Raw genomic sequence first — 23,376 nt, 5'->3', positions numbered from 1 at the left:
ATATTTATTGTCAGGAAGTGTTTAAGATTATATGCATTTTAATTTACTGCTGATCCATTGAGAGACATCACTCCAAATATATTTATTATTGCTTTGCTTATAACACAGTTATCTCAATTCCATTTTTTTCTAATCTAAATCTGCAGATTTTTGTATTTTTCATGAGATCATATTCACTTACCTCCTCTTACTACTCCATTAGTGCAAATGGCAGACATGGAGATACCTGTTAATGTTGTTACTACTACACTCAGACCAATAACTATGATTCCAAGACCTGAAAGATCCGAAAAAAGAAAGTATATTCAAGTGTATTCAAATACCTGTTCTGCTTACATGATGTAGTAAGAACTTGCCGTTTTCCACAGAGGTTAGTAGCAGACCAGCTATAACTTTAAGGCTCTGAAATGCACTGAAACTGTTTCAAAACATACCCGACATGCGCTTTTCCAGCAAAATTATTTACTCATCTTCCAAGGAGAGGCTGAAATGTAGAAAGTTTTATAAAGAAGGTATTAAATTGAAGATATCCACTGATCTGCACCAGTCTTTAAAATAAAAGGAAGAGATGCTCACGCTCAGTTTGTCCAAGGATGTCCAACCTGGAATGCTCTGAATAAAAAAAGACCTGCTGAAAGGCAACAGAAGAACTCCATGAAAAGCCAGAAACCACTCCTCGCTCAGCATTAGGCAGTAGGCAGGAACATCTGAAACGTACTTCACAGACTGAACTGAAATCTGGGATTTATTAAAAGTAACAACTCAAACATGCCATAAATTGTGATTAGGGGTGGCTAGAATTGTTACCTTTCAGTTCCTTTAGGTATACCATTTGGTTTATTGTCCCTCTGGTTTGCCTCATGTGAAAATAATAGGTAAAGACCTTTTTGGGCTTGAAAGCATTAGTAACCCTAAGATTTTTACCTCCACGGACAAACCCATTAGTTGCTATTGCAGAAGTTGACAACCCAGTAATTGAGGTTACCATCGTGGCGAGAAGAATTATGATTACTCCAAGACCTGTCAGTAATAAGAAGATAAAATATTTTACTCATGTTCCGTGATTCCTACAAATCATTCTCTCTTTAAATTGAATTTTCAGGCCAGAATCAGAGCAATAAACTGAAAAGATGGTTTGTTGACCACTTGCAGTTTGCAGACCATTTCCAAGGAGTCCATGTCATGGTAGTAAATTATACCCATCAGTCTTCAAGCAGTGATTCTTTCTGATAGGAGTACCCTAGCCAGAAGCTCTCATGATTTTCAGACTGGAAGAAATGAGCAAACAAGTATCCCTTGGCATGGATGCTTACATCTGCCTTTAATATACATCCTGGCTGTTTAAGTGAAGAGATTGACACATTAACCAGAGCTCTTGTAAGAATGCTGCTATATTTCATCAGTTAATTAAACATTGAATCGGAGAAAGACTAGCTGTATTGTTTCATAGTGCACCAGGACAAAGAGCCTATTGGGTAGAGAGACAAGACCTGAATGCAAGCCTTCTATATTCTTACTTGCCCAGCTATCAAGTGCTGTGCTTCTCCACTCCCTCCTCGCCTCCCTCTTTCTTTTTTTTTTTCCCTGCAAAAAGTGGTTTTACTCTAACATAAGACAAACATTTGAAAATTGAAATATTGCTTTTTAGGTGCCATTTACTTTAACAGGTGACCTGTAATGTGTCATCTTAGATAACTTAGAATGTTTTTTAGCTGATATCACGAAATTGTATAACTAAACAAAAATAATCAAACATCTGAAGATCAGTGATAGGTGAACTGGGTTTCGGTTTGAGTTAAGACTCTGGAGTATGAGTATGCTTCCAATCTTTGGCTATATGGTCAGGTTTCTCTTAAGTTTGTGAAACTGCTAGGAACTGTATGAGTAGGAGGTGCCTAGTATGATTTGCAATCATAGAAACATTGGTTGGAAGTGACTCCTAAAGGTCTGTAGCTCAGCCTTCCAGTCATAGCAGAACTATTGCCAACACCAGGTTACATCAGTGATGGCTTTGGCTAGCTGAGTCTTGAAAACCTCCATTGACAAAGATCCCACAGCCTCTTTGGAAATGTTCCAGGGTTAGACTGCCTGCACAGTGAAAAACTTTTACTTTGTGTACAAACTGGACTTCCCAAGCTACAATCGTGACTATTGCTTCTGTTATATTTTCTGGCACTACTGAGAAGAGTTTGGCTCTGTAGTTCCAGAATACTTTTTTGTTTCGAGTTAGAAAGAAATAATATGACATTTTTCTCTCAACTTTATTGCTTCTATTCCCATTTGTATCTATGAGAGGAGAAGGGAAAAAAAACCTAGAAAAAAAAATTGAAGCAGTTACAGTTGGTGCCAAACATGGAATCAGTTTTATCTGAACTTGCTAACGCTTACGCAATAGCTCTCTTGTTTCCGTAAGGCGCTTAGGTCTTCAGTGGGGAACTGAAGATTGTACATTGCTTGTAGCAATATTTATTGACCAAGGCTCATCCAAATTGAAACTTGGACCCTACAGCTGACATCCAGCTAGAAGTACTACAAACATATTGATTTATTTGCTGTATTTCTGCCTTCCGGCCTCTAGATCAGGCTCCTAACTTCAGTTCATACTGGATGGTTGTAGACATTTGATGCCTGAATGAATGTTCTTTGTTGCTTAAATCATAGGCATGTTATCACAATCCTTTAAGATAGAGCCATGTAATGTGTGAGATGTTAATGATATATAACATAGTGTAGGATACTTGAAGCAATTTGAGCCTCTAATATATTATGTTTATCCTCTTGGTTTCTGAACCTCTTACTATAACTAGTCATGCACCTATTTTTATTCAGGTCTAGAAAAAAAATCCAAATGGTCAATCCTTTTGGTCAGCTACTTTTACATAGGAGGATATTGTTAAACCATGCAAATTTTGTGCCTGAGAAATGGCTGAATATGACTTTTAATCAGTTAACTCTTAAATTGAGTAAGTTAGACACACTATTCTTAAAGTAGTTTTAAAATTATATGGTAAGTGCTTATGCATCCTAAGGAGTATTTTTCCAGGATTTTCTATTGCATTTCACAATTCATGTTGTTGATGTATATATGATAAATTGGGTCAGATATTTATTCGATGAGTAATGTCTGCTTGGGAAGGCTTTAATGTTAATTTTAAAAAATATTTTAGCATTTAAGAAGAAAAGTGTGTAAAATAAAGTGAATCAACCAAAACTTCATTGTAATAAAACATAATGTAATGTAATTGTAATATTTGGGGCCAGATTTTCAGTTAACATAATCTTGGTAGTTTTCCCTGCCTTTGGCTAACCATTCTGTGTATAGGTACAAATGCAGAATTTGCAGAGTCCCCAGATGTTAGGTGGAAATACCAGACTAGTTTTGGACCTGGAACCTTGTCAGGACCATACCGTCCCTTTTTTCCCAGCTGATGATAAACAGAGAACCTTGTTGGAATGTTATTTTTTTCCCCTGTAAGAGCTTTTGCCCACGACAGCTTATCAGGATATGGAAATAATTGGGTTTTGTCTCTTTGGCCCTCTAATGATGGGGATATAAATGGTGCCCAGATGGTGGTTTAACCGACTCATTTAATTTCCATGTTAGTAGCAGTACCCAGTGAAATCCCCGAGCCTTGGTGATGATGAGCTTCCATCACTGTTCTTCTTAAGCAGCTTGGCTAGGGACTTAAAGCTCATTGCTTATAAGATATTCAGAAAATGCATTGAGAAATTTATTCAAATGGAATTTGATGTCTCATCTTCAGAAGTAAAACTAACCGCCTTACATAAGGCATGCAATTTTAAAAAGCAACAGCAGAGCAATAAACCATAAGAAAGGAGGGTCTGCTTATCAATGAATTAAAATGGTAAAATTAAATGTGAAAGCAGAAAGGCTGTAACTGATGTTGGTGCAAATTAATGTTAAAATCTGATTAAAGTTTAGATTGAAACCCAGGCATATGGCTGCTAAGTAAGTTGTTCTAAAATGAATCACTCTTGCCTATGGCTATTCTCACACCTCAAAACAAAGTAATACTTCTTGATGATCTCAATAAGTTACTAAACTGCCCTTAAAAACTAATTTTGCATGAAACCCTAGAGCAAAGTCTTGGCAATATTAAGATGCAGAAATTTCATGGCAAGGCATATACTTATGAGTGCCCTGGGCTGTACGCTCTCATTTGGTATGCATCATAAAATCAGCAAGCACCCCTTTGTCAGGCACAGTGCTAGAGCCATGCATGGAGCACTGCAAAAATAGGTAAACTTCTTCCGCTTAGTTCTGGAACTTTTATTGGCTTGTTTTGGTTTTTTTTTCCTACTTGTGTCTCTGTAAGATTGTGGCTGGATTTTTTTCTTCATAAGCACTTCATTTGTTTCTCTCTTTTTTCTTTTTTTTTTTTTTTTTTTTTTTTTAAAGCTCAATCTTGCTCAAGTGAAACTTCTGTGAAGTTACAGTGTTTTGTTGGAAATGAGACTTCAACCATGCAAAAATTTGGGGATGTTTCTAGTCAGTGTTTCATTTCACTCCTGTTAACAAGGAAGTGAATCATATTTATAATCAGTCTGAATTTGTGCTCTGAGTTTTATCCAAGACCAGGAGAATGGATGCCCCAAGGCCACATTTTGGACTCCAGGTCATGTCTACTTAGTATTTCCACTCTGAGAATCCAGACTGGAATACTTGCCATTCACCTTTTGGACTGCTGTTTTCTATGACGTCTGGGAGCCAGTCAAAGATTAGGGCCCCGTTACCCTAGACTGTATGATCATGTAACACAGATGGCAGTGACACTGCCATCGCAGTTCACGTTTCTGTGCTTCCCCAGAGCAGCAGCTCTGAAAAAGAAGTTGTACTACACAACTACTGCTATGTCGCGCCTTACTGAGCTGCTCTTCGAGTTGCTGGAGATTCTTGCAGTGTTGTGAGCACCTCCCTCTCTCACTGGTTTCATTGAACACTCGACAACATGCTGGATGGAGGCCTCGGGGCCCATTCTCCCAGGGACTGGGAGCTGGGGTTTGAATTAATTAAATTGCACAATGAAGAAGCAAAGAGACAGCACACAATGAAGTGTACTTAGTTAATTTATATGAAAGCTGTAGCAGAGTTTTTAAAACTTAGCATTTCATAGTATACTAGCATCTAGTGCTGTGCTATAGTTAAAAATAACAAAATCCTGATGAGATGAGACCTCCTTCCAGTTCTGTTTTCATCTTTGCAGAGAAGTGTGAAGAAACGTTGTTTTTAATATGTAGATGACAAGGTTTGGGATTCACAGATAAGCAAAGTGTGAACTCTTAAAGGTTAACTCTGTACGCACATATTAGAAATTGGCCCGAGTCATGAAGTTTACATCTGTTACAGGATCTAAATACAAATTTCACTAAAGCTTAGAAATATTCAAATGTGATGATCATATGCATAGTTAACAGATCTATGCCTCTAAGCAGTAATTTGGCTGTGAGTCTGGAAAATTCCAATAGTTTGGAGGATTAACATCTTTTACCCTGGCAAGCATTTGAAAACATTATTTAGTTCAACATGCAAATGCACATCTCAGATTATATATTAATCATGATCATGTGTAGTTTATCCTCTTTATCCCTTTCACTGTTGAAAATGATATTAAATAAGATACATACCAATTCCTGCTTGACCTACAATCCAGGAAAGTCGAATAAAAAGCATCACACCCCAAATGTTAAGCATACATCTTACCTAGGTTTTAAACAAAAAATACCGGTTTAGTGCAATGTTGCAAGTAGTGTTAACAACCAGAAGGACGATAGTGTGCATTGAATCCTTTTAAAAAGCACTCCAAACATCCCTCAAGTCCACCTCCCTCTCTTACTTCTTAAAAGACCTTAGTGTTGCAGAATTAATCTTAAAGTTTTTCTTTTATTTTTTTTAGAAATGCAGGTAGGTTTCTCACCAGCACACCCTTCACCCATCCGAACTTGACAAATCCTGTTTTGTTTTCTTCTTCCTTGCTGACTGCTGTCTCATCTCCAGTGGTGCTTTCTCCATTAGCCACTCTCTCGACTGAGCCAGTGCTCACGGCTATGTTCTGAAGGATCACACAAAAACAAATACATTTTTGTGCCAAGCAGAGGACACCTAGCTCTATGAGAGACACATGGAATTAAGGAATTCCAAAGAAGATCAGGTTTTACTGTCTCTGGAGTAGAGTGCAATATTCTGCTCACACCAGGCATCAACAGGTGGGCTTGCTAACAGTGGGAAAAGATTAAAGAATCGCTTAAGCAGTGTAATACATTATTATCTGATACTAAATTGTTTTTATTGTAAACTGTATTCAACATATATGTTGTACTGATATGTTAGTAGAGCATCTAACACAATGAGGGTCTCGTGGTTGGCCTCTACATGCTGCTGCAGCAATTTGTGAATAATGCTAAGTGTAGAAAAAGGGATAATTGCTCACTAGTGAGAAGAGACCTAGCTGAGTGCTGCATGGCAAAGTTATATGATGAACTCTGGTGTTTTCTGTTGGATAAAGTACAAACATAATTGCAGCAGCAAATGGGTAACATATTCTTGAAAACAGTCAGAGAAATGCCAGTGAAATGTAGTAAATAATGCAGTAAATGAATAATCCTTTCTGTGGTTTAGCCACTTCTGGTATAACCATAGTAGATAGGATTAGGAATTGCCTTATTTGTGGTGTAACCAGAATAAATAGCCCAGAATTTTAGATTGTTCACATCCAGTTACAGACATAAATCTGTATTTTTGTCTCTTCAGCTCTTCTGCCCCAGAATCTTTGAGGCAATTTAGCATCATATGTTTCTTACGGCTTGAATAAGAATTAGTCATGGTACTGAGGTTTATATATATATATATACACACACACACGCACGCACATATACTTGTTGTCATTGCTGCTTTGTTTCTTTTAATTTTTTGGGGTTTTATACAGAGTTCTGACTGATTTTGCAAGGAGTTGGCATTAGGTTAACTATTGCCAGGTATTGCCTGAGTCCTGTGCAAAGACCTTCAGGAAGGACCATGTACTTTGCTATAGCCTGACAGATTGTCAGGAGCATATGTCACTTCTGGAGAGGAATCAGGGTACTTTTAGGGTTTGGAGGGGGGGATGAAGATATTTCCAGATTAACTAAACAGGCCAAGGGGTGGAAACATCTGTGATTCTGTGAAGTATACAAGGTTTTTTCATCTTGCTTAAGCTTCAAGGCTGTTTCTGTATTTTATTAATGGACTTAAAAAAACCCAACAAACAAAACCAAAACAGACATAAAGATCAACTGTATATTACACTTATGTAAATGTTTGGACTCTTCCCTCATAGATAGGGGCTCTAGCCACTATGATGCAAGGTTGTAGAATGCCTTTGACACAGAAAATCCAGGATTGTGCTCACAAGTGAGAAATAAGTGACTGAATAATACATTTGAACATGGATTAAACTTGGTGCCTATGGCCCTTTTGGCCCTAAGTGAAATGGGAGTACAAGATCTATTGAAAGCCTGCGACTTTGAGCTCCTGAGTTACTTAGATAATTTTGACAATTCTTACCCTAAAATAATAATGGCTGTGTTTGCTCAAAATACAGTAAATGATTAAAGTGAGTTGAGGAAGATTAGCAGAATAATATGAGGGTTTCTTGCTACAGTGGCTAGAATTTCAAAAGCAAAAATAAAAGGGTTTGGTCTTTGTACTTGAAACAAGTTGTTTCCTATGTACTTTGAATTAATTTGTGCTCTCTATGCCATTATCATAAATTATGGCCTTAAACCTTCCATAAATGCATTTTAAATTGGTGTGCTTTAGTGAATGATTGGTTATTTACCAAGCAGCTGTACCTGTGCTACTCATGCATTAAGGATGTGGAATAAAAGTGACAGAACATTTTGAAAAGCTACCAAAATAAAAAGTTAACTGCTTTTTTTTAAAAAAACAACAACAACAACATTTTCCTTTCCTTGTTTCAGAACAGTTTAGTCTTCATCTCTCCTGGGGCTAAAGATGATGAGCTCATCAAGTCTCCGTAACAAGTGTGGAGAATAGCCAAGATGAAGAAAGGTTAGATGATTTCTTATGTAGGGTAAATACTAAGCCCAAGTAATTATCACCAGCTATCAGCTGTGAAATAGCACTTAGACTATTTTTTAGGGATTTAATTGGCATTTTGTGGCTTAATGTGTGCAAAAACTGACACGTCTTGCTAAAAGATGACACACATTTGACTCCAGCAGTGTGGGAACTAGATATTTGAAGTTCCTTTCAGCCTGCCTTACATTCTGACATTTGAAAAATTACATATTAAAAAAGTGTATTAAATATTAATATTTATCTTCTGATGTTAAGCCCAGCATCAAAGCACAATGGGAATGCGTATGTGATGTTTAGAAATCTGAAGTCAAACATATGTCATTTCTTATCAGAATCTGGCGACGTGCTTTGACAGTACAGTTGTCTTCCACAATTTATGTTTCAAAAAAGCTGGGGGCGAGGGGGGCAGGATTGCCTTGGGGTATGGTGTGGTAAGCCCAGATTTTAGTATTAAAATAAAAAGGAATAAAGCATCTTTTCCAGAACTGCATCTTGGGCTAGTAGTCTAACTTCTGTACACACTCCGTGTGACATTTCATCTGCTTCTTAGTGGTGGCTAGAGAGCCAGCTGCACGCTGGGGCTGGTGGATAGGCACCCCATCCAGCTGCACGTACTGTTTTTGCCTTCTGATAGGAGCTCAGCCTTTTCATACTATCTTAATTCCCTTCCCTACTAATCTACTATTTGGTGACCTCGTGTTTGTTTATTCTTCAGAATAAGCTCTGTAGACGGAAGTGATTTGTCCAAGGTCGCGAAGCGAGTCCATGGGACAGTCAGGAATAGACTCCAGCCATGCTAATGGCAGATCATTTGTTCCAGTGCTGTGGCTAGTAGCTCCCAGACCAGGGCCACAACTCACATAAGGGCACAGCTGGTTGCCAGTGTAACAAAAATCCTATTACCCCTGACATTCACCTTCCTATTTTGAGAGGCATAAGATTATCCTTCTGTAAGCTGAATACTGCAAAAAGTCTGGGAATGACCAGGCTAGATGATGCTCTTCTCCCTAACAGTCTCAGTGAAGCAATTTTCCCTTCATTTTATTCTGGGATGGAATCTGCCTTCTTTTTAATCTTCTCTAACTGAAAGCCTTAGAAAACCCTCAACAAATTTATCTAATTTTGTTTAAAATAAACAAACCATTGAGAGCCACAACAGCAAACCCCCTGAATTTCCTGGTAATGGTCAAAACTGAAAATCCCTTAATATGCTAATATTCTGTGCATGTTCATTCAGCATTATGTTCAAAGCCAATACACTGTTTTTCTCTTCTCTGGCCACTACCACAGTAAATTATTTCTGTAAGAGGAAGTTTCTTCTGGGCATGGAAATGTGTTTAGTCCCTTGAGTAGCAGCTTACACATCTGCAAATGAGTAGGGATACCAAATTCATATTCCTCCCTTTTCACATCCACTTCGCATTCATTTTTGGAAGTAAATGATGACCCAGGCAGCCTGTTTCTCCTTTCCATGTAAGCCATTTTATGCAGGTTTATGGAGACCTTAATTTAAGTCAGGCCAAAACTAGGAAGCTGTCCTAAAAAGATCCTAAAGAATCAGGTCCAAATTTCCTAATGGCTATTTTTTTTAAATTATTTCATTACTTTATATTAATCTTTCTTAGGACAGGTGAATCTGTAGACAACTGGACTTTGAACAAGTTCTGGACCAGCATCCAAAATTAGATGCTTGTCCAAAATATTCAGACCTCAGAAGTATGTAAAACTGAGTGGAACAGTGATGACAGTGTGTTTTCTCTGGAGATTTCTGATTTCACTATTGCACAACACAGAAAAAAATAGGGGGGTTTGCCGCATATGGACACTTTTAGCCTGAGTTTGACTATAGAGGTGATCTCTCTCATTCCTGCCCTGATAAGTGCACAATGAAGAACCTCAAAAAAGGTTTTACTTTAATTCTATAAGTAGGTGTATCCTGTGTCTCCTCTGTTTTTTTACAGAGAACTTTGTATTATGGCTTAAGGGGGAAGAATCTAATTTTCCCAGAGTCAGTAGAGTGTCACATTATTCCACTGTTTTGCAGTAGGTTTTTTAATAGTTTAGCTGTTACAAAGTGCCTAATCTAGTTGTTCTTGTCCCTGGAATTTCTCATTAGAGCTTTCCATGCTATTTATTTTGCATGGAGGTGATTCTTCCACATAGGGAAATCAAGCCTTAAAGGATCTAAATAGGTGAATAGACAGCAAAATTCACCTCTACCTATCTGAGGCAGTACACAGAAGTTAGTGAAAATCTGGCAAATACCATACTTCATATTACCAGCTTCTTAAATTCTCTCCTGTGGAAGTTTTGAATGTGCAAACCCCAAAAGATTATACCTGGTTGTATATTCTTCTGTCAAGTAGCCATAGAGGGTGACAAAAGTGAGGATTATTGTGATAAAGGGCATGTTTTGGTATTCCATTATTCATTTACTGTAGGGCCTATGTGGGGAAAACATGGAACAGGAAGAGTCTGCTAAGGGGAAGTTTTTACATAAAATCCATTGTTCGTATGTATTGATACTAAACTCCTACATTGTGTCAACCAAAAGTAGGTCCACTCAGAAGCGGGGAGGAGAAACAACCCTAGAAAATCTTTCAAAGGCAGATTAGCCGGTTGTACCCTGTTCAGTAGTTCTCTCTGTAAGTATACTTTACATGGACGTAGTCCCATCTATTACTTGAACAAAGTCTAAACAGCTCTTCTATGTAATAGATTAGGAGGAATTTAGCCAAATTATTGCTCTATAAATGCTTTCTATGTAGTCATTTAAGAGGTTCTTCAGATTCTCTCCAAATTCATTGGTATAATGAGCATGAAGGCCTAAATTTGTTCACTGAATCAGTACCTGAAAACTGTTGTCTGCTATACCTCTTCCGAGCAAACACTTTCAACTTCAGCACCCTTGCTCTGGATTCTTTCTTGCTGTTTGAATGGTTTGTTACAGCAATAAACAGGTAGTGCTTTAGATTTCTGATTAGTTGAAATTGCATTTATTGCACATAGTGTTTTTTATAATACTTATATATATTAATGAATGCGACAGAGAAATCTGTGCAACTTAGTTATGCATCGACAATAAATTCAAGTTTAGAGTAAGTGTGAATTGTGCAGCTTGGTTAAATTATGAATTGACATTCATCATCTGCCTTCCTAACTCTTAAGTGAAACGGAAGAGCTTTAGTAGCTTTATACTTTTAGACAAGACTAAACTATGTTTTTCTGCTAATCAAGTACATTACTATCACCTTTTAATAAAAACCTCTGCTTTGAGCAGGGTACAGGGCTGAAAACACACAGCAGCTACCAAAGGAAATATGGTGATTACTTGTACTTCTTCTCTGGGGTAAGGTCAATGAATTTAAGGACTTTCTTATATAAATAAACAGAATGAACAGCCTGGAAATGGAGTAGAGAAAATTTGTATCTTTCCATTCCACTTACCTTTGCCAGTTGTTCATGAATTTCTAATAAGCTTGGTCTGCTGAGCTTATTCCCACTGATGCTGCCAGTGTTTCTATAGTAATCAATTTTGGGAACTGGGTCCACTGTGTTATGGCCAAAAGTTTGTAGATAATACATTTTAGTGTGAGTATCATAGGGATGTAAACTACCTTCTGTTTTCTCCCCATTTTGAAGGAAATTGTCATATAATTCTCTTTTTCCTGGTCTGTAACTGATTCTCAGTCTGTTATGTGCTTCGTCAGTAAAAGATGTTTCTTCATAATGTGGTGGGTCAGAGCCCACATCCTCTTGCGATGTTTCATTGTTGTCATGGCTTTCATTAATTATGTTAACTTGAAACCGATTTGCATTTGGATCCAAGAATACATTTGGCGAATTATTCATTGACATCTTCAGGGATGCTATAGACTTAGGTCACTGATCCGTTTACTCTTCTGTGGCTGCACCTAGTTAGTTGCAGCTACAGCAAAGGGTTTAGTGCTGTTGCATGTGAAATCTTTGCTCTTAAGAGTAATGAAGTTCTGATAAATTTTTCTTTAAATCTCTAAGCAGTCTTCCTAATGTTGTCCACTGTGTTTCTGCCATAAAAAATATAAATAAAACATTTCTATTAACTTGCACAGTTAGATAAATTTTCCACCATAAGCTCTCCCCCGCCTCATCAAATATCCATGAGACTGTCATCCTATGACTTGTTGAGTAAAAAAATAGTTGAGTCAAAGGCTGGGTTTGTGGGGATGTTTCCATCTGTGATAGATGCACTCGACCCCTTAACCAAACTAGCAGTAGTTTGGTACAGGCTTCAAATGAGGTAAAGGCTTAAGCTGTAAATGGGCCAAGAACTCCTCTAGGTTCAATTTGTTTGCTGGAAACCCGCAAAGGAGCAGAGTGACACAGTGAGCATCAATGCATATGAGCTTGGAATGCCACCGATCATGCAGTTAACACATGAATAGCAGGTAGCTTTTCCAAGACTCATTTATCAAGGAACAAAGAAAGTTGTGGGAACAAGGAGTCTAATGCATACCTTTACCATTGCCTGTAATTTGACTACAAGCCAACCACTTTATTCCATAAATATGACAGCCTAAGTGAGACTTCTTTGAGCTTTCCTGGCTAAGCAGCCTGGCTGCATGGCAGTGAACTCCACTTGAGCTGGGATGCCTCTCAAGATTGTTCCTCAAGGCAGAGAGACCTTTTACCAACAGCAGATCTTTGGTAAGCGACCGATACCACGCATAACCTTGTAGTAGGGTAACTTTGATTTGTGCCTTGGTAGGTTTGAATCATTGTTCAAATGATTGTGCCGTACAGTAATAGACTGAACCTTGCCATCAAACTTTGTTAACTCGCACTTTTACAACATCATATTAAAACTACTTTTTCTAATACCTTTGACGGTGATTAAGCGATGTAAATCACCCTTTAGCAACAAATTGGCATAGTTGGCAGGATCCTAAATCAGGATTCACACCACCATCTATATAAAATGGTATAAATATATGCATAATGGTATCTATATAAAATTCAGATCCTAAGTACCTAAAATTGATTTTCACATATAGTATTTCTTATAATAATGCAATGTTTAATTGAAAGTGTAGGCAGTGCAAGGATGTGACATAAGATTCCATGAAGCCCATTTACTGTTTATGTTCCACTTAAGTATTATGATATCCTGCATATTCCTCTCATAGTCTTGAATTAAACTTGCATGAAAAGCTTGAATCAAATACATTTTTTAAAATTAACTACAAAAGTTAGGCTTTAAGTTTTCAGTAGTTCCAGAATGATGACAATTTATGAGAGGGCAATTAAGATACAGCAAATTGTTCATTTTTTTATGTAAATAAAATGAGTGTAATATGAAGTAATAAATAGACAACTGAAATCTAAAAATAGCATTGGGTTTCCTAAATTATAATGGAGGAAATAAATGACTATGGTAACGTAGTAATTATTGAGAAATATTAACATAGTCCTAGGCATTGGAAGTTTCATAGAATTTTACTCAATTTTACATTTTACACTCAAAACACTCTTTAAAATGATTTGAAAGAAATTGTAGCAAGTCACAGAATCACGCAGGTTGTTGGAAGGGACCTTAAGAGCTTATCTAGTCCAACCTCCCACTCAAAGCAGAGGGAACGTTGAATGTAAATCAGGTTACTTAGGGCTTTCACCAGTCAGATCTTGACATCTTCCAAGGACAGATTCCACAACCTGCCTTGTCAGCCTCTTCTAATACTTAATCATCCTCATAGTGGTTTTTTCCCTGTATATCCAGTTGGAACCTTCCGTGTGTCACTCTATGACCATCATCTCTCACTCTCCTGCTGTGTACTTTGGTAAAGAACATGGCTCTGCCTTGTCAGTAACCTCCTTGTAAGTACTGCAAGCACTGCTTAGGTTCCCCTAATGATTTTTCTTCTTCCAGTTAAACAGGCCCCATTTCCTTATAGGGAAAATGCTCCTACCCCTGACCATCTTGGTGGCCCTCCATCAATCACACACAAGTTTAACAACATCTTTCTTACATTGGCAGGTGGGGCAAAAGGTAGACAAACTTAGAAACTGGGTTCCAGGTGCAGTCTGATGAGTGCTGAATAGATGGGAATGATCACTTTGCTTAATCTACTGGCTATGGTAGATCATATGTTAACACAGCCCAGGACACTGTTCACCTTCATTGCCCCCAGGGCATGCTGCTGACTCCTTTGTAGCCTGCTGCTCACCAGGTCCCTGCCAGGAGAGTTGCTCCCTGTCAGTGAGGCCCCAGCCTGTACGGTGCAGGGGCTTAATCTGGCCAAGGTGCAGGATTTGCATTTGTCCTTGTTGAATGTCATGAGATTCCTGTTGGCCCACTCCTCTAGCCTGTCTAGGTCCCTCTGAGTGGTGGCCCATAGAGAGGTGAACATATGATAGCTGTGCAGTCTGCTTCGCACTTCCATTTTCCCCCATAGACCCCCTCAAAAAACCAAACAAGCAAACAAAAACCCCAAGAGCAAAAGGGGTATTTATATTTAAGGCCTTTAGTGCATTAAGTACCTTTGCAGCAACTTACAGCATGGCCTAGATGGTCCTGAAACGAGCTGTTGAAGCAATGCCACTCCGCATGTCTTGACATATGCTTCTAAGGAAATATGGGAGTGTGATCGTATAGACCTGTATAATTCAGTAGGAGTCCAGGTCTGTTCAAACTGACTAAAACAGACCATGCTTAGACATTGAAACTCTGCAAGTGTATGTAAAAGCAGAAAGTTTTAGAAACAAAATATATCTATATAAAGGAATATATGAACTGAAAATCTAGGCAAATAAGCCCATTAGATGCATTTTGTAAAGTTTTGTGCTTTCACAAGAGGTTGGACTAGGTGACCTCCAGAGACTTTTCCAATTTAAATTTCTCAATGATTTTGTGAAATATATTTGGCCCTTTGGCACTGAAAGATAAAATACTGCATCAATATTTATACCTCAGGAATGTAAATTTTCTCTAAAATCACATATCAAAATTATACTTTGAGGAGCTGATAATCAAATGTCCTCCATCCTCAGTATGAGATATAGCTAAAGCGTATTTTCTCACTTCTTCTATCGGCTATAGATAATATTCTGCTGTCACCTCTCTGCTATGATACCACTTTATAACCCCCTCATATTTATTTTGGTTTTCCTGCTTAATGTTTTGTAAGCCTCACAGCAACATGTTACATTTATTTAGTTTATTTCACTTCTCCTGGGTTTGGATGATCAGTATTATTATTATTACTACTACACATTTCTGGTCATAGATAGTATTCTGTTTCCTTCAGCCTTTTAAAGTTGTAAGGAAGTGTTTCATCTTCAGGCATGAAGAAGCAAAAACAAATCTTTTGTCATTAAGGTCAGTGAAACTAGGTTTGTTTCCATCTCTATGACTGAATGAAATCCTGATTCTTTGATGACAATGAGACGTTTGCTACCAATGAAAATGATTCTGTAATTTCACTGTCTTATTTCCATAATATTACTATTTTGCTAGGAAAAGAAAAGTATCTTACCTTTCTGCTGGTCTTGAAAATAATACTTCGACTTTCACAGTGTATTTCCAGAGGTCTCTCAACTGTTATTTGCCATTAATTTTGTGTTTAGTATTCTAGCATTACTCATAAATAATCACATTTACCTTATTCAGGATAATTTAACTTACCATTCAATCCTGTGTTTTTAGGGAAGGACAATCTGCCTCTTTTATTCATTAATATAGTGTGTCCCTCTCTTTGAGGCATTACAGACTCTGCCTTATTGGCCAGATTTTTCTCCTGCTTAATATACTGAATAGACCATCCAATCCCTCTCTTTCAAAACATTTCTAGATGGTGATTTAGAGAAGCATTCTAGCTTGTTAACTATTAACCAGCAAATGTACCTATCCATTACAATTACTGGGTTTATGGTATTGCAAAATTTCTAAGGGGGCCTGAAAATACTTTTGTTATCTCCATTTCCCTCCCAGCTATGCCTGATTCTGTGCACAGATCACGATCTCTCTATTTTTCAGTTTTACATATATAGTAACAGAGATAACAAGTTCAGGCTTCTGCTCAGCACATTTTATGCAGAAGGGATTCCAATGAAGTCAGTGGGATCAGTCACTGGTGGATCCCCTTGTACTACGTGGGTTTTTCAACCGTTTGCTCCTAACCCCATTCGAAGTTTTACTCTGTATATTTAAGGAAAACCTTTGAAAAATTATGTTCTGTGTGTTCTTTCTGGGAAGGCAGACTCCCTTCTGTTTTAGGGGTGCAGGGAAAGGTGGGCAGGAAATGATGAAGCTTTGTAATCATAAGGGAATTCGATTATTGCTTCCAGCAATAGATTAGGTCAAGAACAAAAGAAATAAGACAGTATTGGGGTTCTTTGGGTATGTTTGCTGTGTAGTTTAGAGATAACTGAACTGTATTTAACCCAGATAACTTAAGTACCTTCAGCAGTCTAACCTGACAGCACAGAGCTCAGCTGTGCTGATTAGGTCTATGTAGAAAGAATGACAGTGTCAGGTCTCTGCGGTGGATGTTCCTATCCAGCAATAACAGATCACATGAATCAGTGTATTGATAGCTACCTTTGATTTTGTGGTTAAATTAATGAGGATAAATGCAATATACTGAATCTCTGGGGGTCTGGCATTTTTTCTTATGCAGAATCTGAAGCAGTTTAAAAGCTCTTGCATTCACAAAATTGTTTATGTTTTATAATTCAAGTGGCCATTGTAGATTACTGTTGGCTATTGCTCTCTTACATTCTTCAGACAGGAGATTCATGTCCTTCCCTGTACAATCAAGTATTTCATGTTCCAAATGGCACTTGAGGTCCGCTGTTCCACTGGCTGCCTCTGCCCAGTACATAGGGCAAACGGGACAATATGTATTTTTCAGAATACATGCAAAAGAAACCAACTGCTATAACTCATCTCCTTGTCTTTGCTCCTCATTGCAAACAGACCTGTTTAGCAAAAGTGACAGCGCTTAAAATTCTGATGGCAACCTTCTTAAAAACGGAATTGAATTTGTCAAGTACTGTCACGCTTGCTAAACAGCTGTGTATACGAGGGTGACCTTGAATACCCAGTTTTGAGTCTCTGCTTTCACTATTAGTTCTTCTGCCTTGATAGGATCTCCTGTGACCAATTCTTCAGTTTGACAGTCCAGATCATACACTGTGCACAGCTGTAGAAGCACAAACAGAAGAACAAGCTGTGGACAGGGTCTGGAGAGTACAGAGACCTCCAGTCAACTTTGGACCCGTGTCCCTTTCGGGGGCTGCGTACAAATGGGCATGCAGCATGACTATCTCTGTTTTGGCCTTGCCAAACTGGTTTAATTACTGCTGGGAGCTGTTAACCAGACATTTAAAGTTCCGGTTTAAACTGAATCATCTTCTGTAATCAAGTGGAGTAAAAAATTGGCATGCCCCGACCAATTCAGCTGGACTGTAAGATTGGTTACTTAACATTTACTTTTTCTCTTTCACCTAAAATTTTTAACAATATGGGAGACACTTGTGGACTGGGACTGTGGTGGCAGTGGTTCAGACTGGAGTTCTGAGCAGGTAATATATTTTGTATTGCTGAATGTTTTGTAGAATCAAAAATTTCCTTAATGATGTTTGTTTCCCTTCCACTAATTCTGTTTGACTTTCTGTTGCTGTAGAGTAGGAGAAGGGAGGTCTATCCAAAAAATACTCTCATATGAGCAGGAAGAAATAGAACTATGCAGTGTTTGCTGAGGACCAGTAAAGAGACAGGAGAAGCAACATACACTTTCCTTATAAACACAGTCAGTAGTACAGCACCTGCTCTTCTTGGAAGGTGAGAGGTGAGTTAGCAATTGATGTGACCTTTAGCTTTCCCGTTAGTTCCTTATTATTGCTAGTGCGTGGACCAACCTTTGTTACTCTTATCTCAGCAATATGGACACACACCTCTTGCAGGCACCTTCTCTGAGCCACAACCATTTGTTGTCCTCCACTTTTGTATTCTCAGCATACGAGGCACAGTCTCTGAGCTTCAGAAAATTGTGGCAGATGAGGAGAGGAGGGAGATACCACTTAAGCATTCACCACTCATGAGCCTGTCTCTTGTCCTTCACCTTTCTCTCCAGCCTATCATGAGACACAGTAGAAATGAGATCCTCCTCTGAAGAGGCAGATATAATCTGATTCTTAAAATACTTCTTGGCCACAATAACTTTGTAGTGAATTGTTTATTGCAGTATTTCTTTGCTGTTAACCATTTCTTATCTGCCATTCCACTGTTCCTCAAATAAAAGCACCGTGAAGTGCCTTTTGAGTTTGCAACAAATATTTATTTAACAAAATGGATGCCACCAACATATCTCCAAAATGCAGGTATGTATAACAAATGTAACAACAGTTGGTTTCCAAAATGAAATCAACATCAAATTTAAGGCAGGATATTCTGTGAGTTTTCATGCAAGAGCATATTCAAATGTTCCTTTATCCAACCCCTCAACTTCATCTTCCCACGTAGAAGACGGCATACTACTGTAGGGGTCTAGCAAGATTTTGAAGCATCTAATAATTAGAAGTCCCAAGAAAACACACAAAATCCCCACAAAGGCAAAGCCAGTTTTTTGCTCTAAAGTCAGAGGGAAGGCAGACATTTCGTTGACACTCATGCTGGCTGAAGTGTTGCTGCAGTAATTACTGCTCATCATTGGCCATCACATCCTGGTGACTCTCTGGGATTTTCACCTCTATTGCTTCTTTGCCTGCATAGGAAAGTAGAACCTTGGTTAGCTCTAAATGGGGTGTGTTTATCTGAGCTGTAGCACATGAACATTTGGAACTGAAAACCAGATAGGATTTTAGTAGCATCCTGTTGTTTTCTCACGTTTACATTAATGTGATAGAATTGCAACTTTTAGCCTCTACACACAATCCACTTACTGGCCTCTGTTATGAGACAGCAAACTCACAATTTTCTGGCTTTCTATTTCCTCAAAACAGAGCAATTTCAGCACATGGCTGTTGCAAACAGCATTTTGTCAGATTGAGCACAAGCCTACAGATTCTGATTAGGCAATACTCACCAAGGTGTCCACCTGGAGAAATTAGTATGTTTTCTGAAATGGCTTTACACCTCAGTCCCTAAACTAGTTAAACTTGCATTGACCTCAAAGGGAGTTCCAGCCAAATAACATGGATTTTGGTTATGTAATTTAGCTTATAAATCTAAATAAATAGATCAAACTTGTAAAATAAAGCATTGTGTGTGCAATTTTAGTGAAGTCTTGGGCTCCATTTTCAGAAAAATGCTGTGTGTGTTTTGAGCTTTTAAGAAAGTAAGCATATTGGTAAAAGTGCCCCTTTGCCTTCCTCTATACGTGTCCACTGTTGTGTATGAGGAAAGACTGGTGGAAGAGATAACAGAAGTAAATTCTCTTCCCCTAAATCTTGCCCTCATTTATTTCTTCTCCTTAGTCTTCTCCATTAAATACATGCATATCCTGCCATTTTAACAGGTGTGGTAAACACCAGGTCTGAACATGCTCCTCATGGAGCTCAGGGGACTGACCCTGATGTGTGCCCTATGGAGCCAGGATGCGTGAGCATCTCCACCTTGCCAATGCCACCAGGGAGCTCTGTGTGTTTCCAGCCAGGAGAGACTTTTATTTGTGTCTTTTTAAGGAAATCTCATGTATAGATTTTAGTTGGGGATGGGAATCATTTTGCTTTATTTTCAGTTTTCCATCAGATACTGAAATCACATCTTTCTTTTATCTCTGTAGACAGCAGGAGAATTGGAAGGACTGGGACATCAGAAGTGTCAAAGGACAAAAGCTTTTTTATTCTAAGGTTGGAGCTTGAGGATTTTTGGCTCTTGTTAACACCTATTTAACTAACGCACCTCAGGGGAAAACTGTTTTTTGTTAACAATTCAACCGTCTTTCCCCCCGGGAATTCCCAGTATCCATTTCTTTCTTGGCAGAGTAATTAGGCCACTCAGAGCTCTGTGCTGCCATGGCTACACTGCTTCAGGTACCTGCGCTGCTAGCCAGTTTAAAGCGAGCTCCAGCATCTCTACTCTCTACTGCAGTCATGGCTGAAACTAGCCACATCCTGAGTCAGCCTACAATTAGTAACAACAGAAAAAGTAAAAGTAAGACTTGGTATTCCTGAGAAGACAGAAATGGACAGAACTTTTATCTTGTTTGGCATCTCTCATATCAAAATTTGTGGGATTTTTGAGTATTATCCTAAAGAATGAAAATTTTAAAACAAGGATTAAAAGAGCAAGGCACAAGTCCTTCTTTTTGTGATAACCCTAATATAGGAGCTATTAAATAACATGGTTTCCTATTAGTCTTTACACATCTGCCAGAGCATAACAACCAACGGTCTGTTTATTCTATAGAGCTGTGTATGAGATCCTTCCTTGCTTTGAATGACATTCTGCTCTTTGGTTCACGCTGTTTTAATTCCTGTTAAGTTGGAGGAAAGATCCAGATATAGCCTATGGGAATTAGAAGTAATGTCAACAACAATCAATATTTATTTTCTGAAAATATATCATAGATAAAGCCCACCTGCTGTACAGATTTTCATTGGGCATAGTTCCAATTTTTCTATTAAGTTTGACCTTATGTAGGAAAAAAAAAATCACAGGAAGTTCAGTATCACGAATTTATGTCACAAGTCAGTTGGTTTGAACAAGAGCCAGTCAAGGAAAACAATTACCTTCCAGAAGTCCTAGGACACTGGGTTATAAAAATTAAATTAAAGTCTTATATGGGAAAGTGATATGTAGATTACTACCTGGGAAAGCCGGACCCGAAACACCTGACTGCTATCTTGGAAGACACAGAGAGGAATCTTAGGGATAAGCTGGCCATGGAGAACCCTGCATTTAAGCTGAGCCCAAAGAAATATGTATGTGTTTGAGGTGACATTTCTTCACCATAGAGAGTCCTATTCCAAGAATATTACTTCCAGTTTTACTAATTTTGTAGGTTACCCACTGGAATTAGTGAGATTTATTTGTACATTACGTGCTTGTCAGAAGATGTTACAGGACAAATCTCTGTGCAAAACTTGACTGATGCTGAAACATGGAGTGTAAGAAATTGATATCTTAGTATTATTTGGCAAGACTTTGGCTGAAACAGCTGCATGAAAAAACAATGGGCATTTTGCCTGGGGGGGAATTGGTCCTGGGAAACTCTAATATGCGGTTTTGTGTTGTTCTTTTCCTTGTCCTGAATTTCAGAAATTGTAATTGAAGCCTTAAAATTCACAGAATATTTTGCTCCAATTATGTATCCCCAAAACTGTGGTACCAAGGCTGACCTTGAGTGCCTTTTTATCGCTTTCACATTTTAGTGCTGCATACAGATTAGATGTCCTCTCCCAGTTAGTCAGAAAACCTTTCATTTGCTGCAGTGTATGTGTCAAGTCGTGAGTCAGAAGACACTGAATACTAACTAACATGGCCTGGATCCAAAAATCCTTGAAGATAACCTTTAGGGCAGTATGATGGGGCGAGGCATTATATCAGTTAGAACCTGCAGAGTCATTTTGTAGGGGCTGGCCTCAGACTGATCTCTCTTGACTTTTTTAATAGGTCAAGACTCTACTCATCCTTTGATTCATTGCTCGTAAATAAACACTGGCATAAAGAAAGGCTCCTTAACATCCTGCTGTGAAATAAAAGGCCATTGGAGGCCCTTGTGAGGCCAGAAGAAACAACTGGAGTCCTACAGAAAATAGGAAAGAGGAAAATAGCTCAGCACACAGACCGCTGAGGTAAGGAGAACAGAGGTATGAGTTAGGGGTGCTGGCTGCACCTATGGAAAGTGAAGGGGAACACCATGGGCACTAAGAATTGGGAGGCAGCTAGAAGAAAGATGTTGAAATTCTTACTTTAGCAGCATCACCAGCCCAATTCTGCCAATGTTTGGTGTGGATTGAAGATCCCAGGCCCAGCTCTTTTCACTTTTTTCAGACCTAGCCTTCACCCTTATGTTTTCAAGAGTGAGATTAAGAAAATAGCCAGTGTTAAATACACACTTCAATCATCTTCCTTGTATTTTGGGTTTCAGTCCTTCCCTCACAGAACTCCTATAGGGTTTTTTTGTAATGGCTCAGTACTGGAAATGAGTGCCTTCAACGTCTGCTCAAGCTGGGAGCTTTCATCCTCTTGGCATGATTAAGCCTCAGGTGCCTGAAAACTCACTTCATAAACGATAGTGTGTAACAAAATGGACTAAATCAGTTGCCATCTGTTCTCCCCTTGGATGTCTGCAGCCCAGCTGCTGGTTCATGGATCTGGTCATTCTGAAGGTACTTGAAATAGCTTCAGTCCCAGGCTTGTGTGTGGCAGCAAACCCGACTTGAAAAGGTGTTGGTGCGGTTAGGGACATAAACAGGCATCCTCTGGGAGTTTCAGAAGCGCCTCATTCGCACTTAACTATCTGGTCAAGGAGACTGAACTGTATTCCAGGAATGCTATGACAGGAATTGGGTATAGGAGGTGGTAGGGTAAAAGGATTAGCAATGGAGAAGACATAATGAAACAGGCATAGGCATGAATTTGGAATTCCCCAAAGGGTTCGAGCTATCAGTTAACAACACATGGCCAGAAATGCTGCAAAACCAGCTCTGTGACCACACAGCCAACCTGTCATGCTCATGTGAACGTTGCATGGCTGTATTCTCTAAATTGGTGGGGAGAAGACTGTCTCTTCAGGGTAAGGTTTCTAAGACAACACACAGGGAGGTGTAAGGTAGGGAGGCCAGGGTGTGGATGCCCAGCAAATGAAGGCATGGCTAACTGTTCTGCAAGGATAGCGAAGCCCCGCGAAATCAGGCAGTGTTTTTGCAGCACTGTATCTCAGGGTGCAGGCAACGCTTTTTCACATAAATGGCATTCCCCTGCAAAGAAGCAGCAGCCGGTCAGTGACATTTCCAGCCTTGAGACAAGCAATGGATTGCAGAAATGAGATTTTATCCTTAGTAAATACATAAGCCTGGAGTCTCCATCGGACAAGAGCCCCTGTGCTGTGAATTCATATATGTGGTCTAGATCTGGATAATATAGAGAGGCAGGAAAATAAAATGCTCACTAGCATCACCCTGAACTTGTGAACGTGGAGAAGCGTTGCCTGCTTCCCCGGGGATGGAGGCTGCGAGAGACCGAGCACCTGCAAAGCAATTGTTGCTGTAGGGTTGCGTGCACAGCCTTCCCCTTTGCCGCCCCCCTTCCCTGGGAGGGCAGATGTACGCGTGTGCCCTCCCCCGGCCCCTCG

The 23,376-nt window shown here is 38.9% G+C and overlaps 2 protein-coding genes across 3 annotated transcripts in view; both read right to left on the bottom strand.

The window, feature by feature from the left end:
• The window catches only part of SLC12A1 (solute carrier family 12 member 1), a 49,323-nt gene extending 37,367 nt beyond the window's left edge, over positions 1 to 11,956 (bottom strand). Inside the window, exons 1-4 of one of the 2 annotated variants that reach the window (XM_035899420.1) lie at positions 11,546 to 11,956; positions 5,937 to 6,071; positions 5,647 to 5,722; positions 925 to 1,020 (exon numbers count right to left, since the gene is read on the bottom strand). In XM_035899420.1, the coding sequence (XP_035755313.1) occupies positions 925 to 1,020; positions 5,647 to 5,722; positions 5,937 to 6,071; positions 11,546 to 11,956 (718 nt within the window). Of the gene's footprint in view, positions 1 to 181; positions 278 to 924; positions 1,021 to 5,646; positions 5,723 to 5,936; positions 6,072 to 11,545 lie in introns of both variants that reach the window. The other variant, XM_035899421.1, reaches the window with a different exon arrangement.
• Positions 11,957 to 18,537: 6,581 nt separating this feature from the next.
• On the bottom strand, positions 18,538 to 18,786 carry CTXN2 (cortexin 2). Its single transcript, XM_009644013.1, has one exon. It carries the CDS (start codon positions 18,784 to 18,786, stop codon positions 18,538 to 18,540), a length of 249 nt encoding a protein of 82 aa, XP_009642308.1.
• Positions 18,787 to 23,376: the final 4,590 nt, after the last annotated feature.

Source organism: Egretta garzetta, unplaced genomic scaffold (genome assembly GCF_000687185.1).
Source record: "Egretta garzetta isolate BGI_Z169 unplaced genomic scaffold, ASM68718v1 scaffold287, whole genome shotgun sequence".
Lineage (NCBI taxonomy): Eukaryota > Metazoa > Chordata > Aves > Pelecaniformes > Ardeidae > Egretta > Egretta garzetta.
Note: the sequence above shows the minus strand (reverse complement) of the source record. Positions and strands in the feature narration are given on the sequence as shown.

Excerpts from the sequence above, each read along its gene's own strand:
- CTXN2 (XM_009644013.1), bottom strand. The coding sequence starts at position 18,786 with ATGATGAGCAGTAATTACTGCAGCAACACTTCAGCCAGCATGAGTGTC.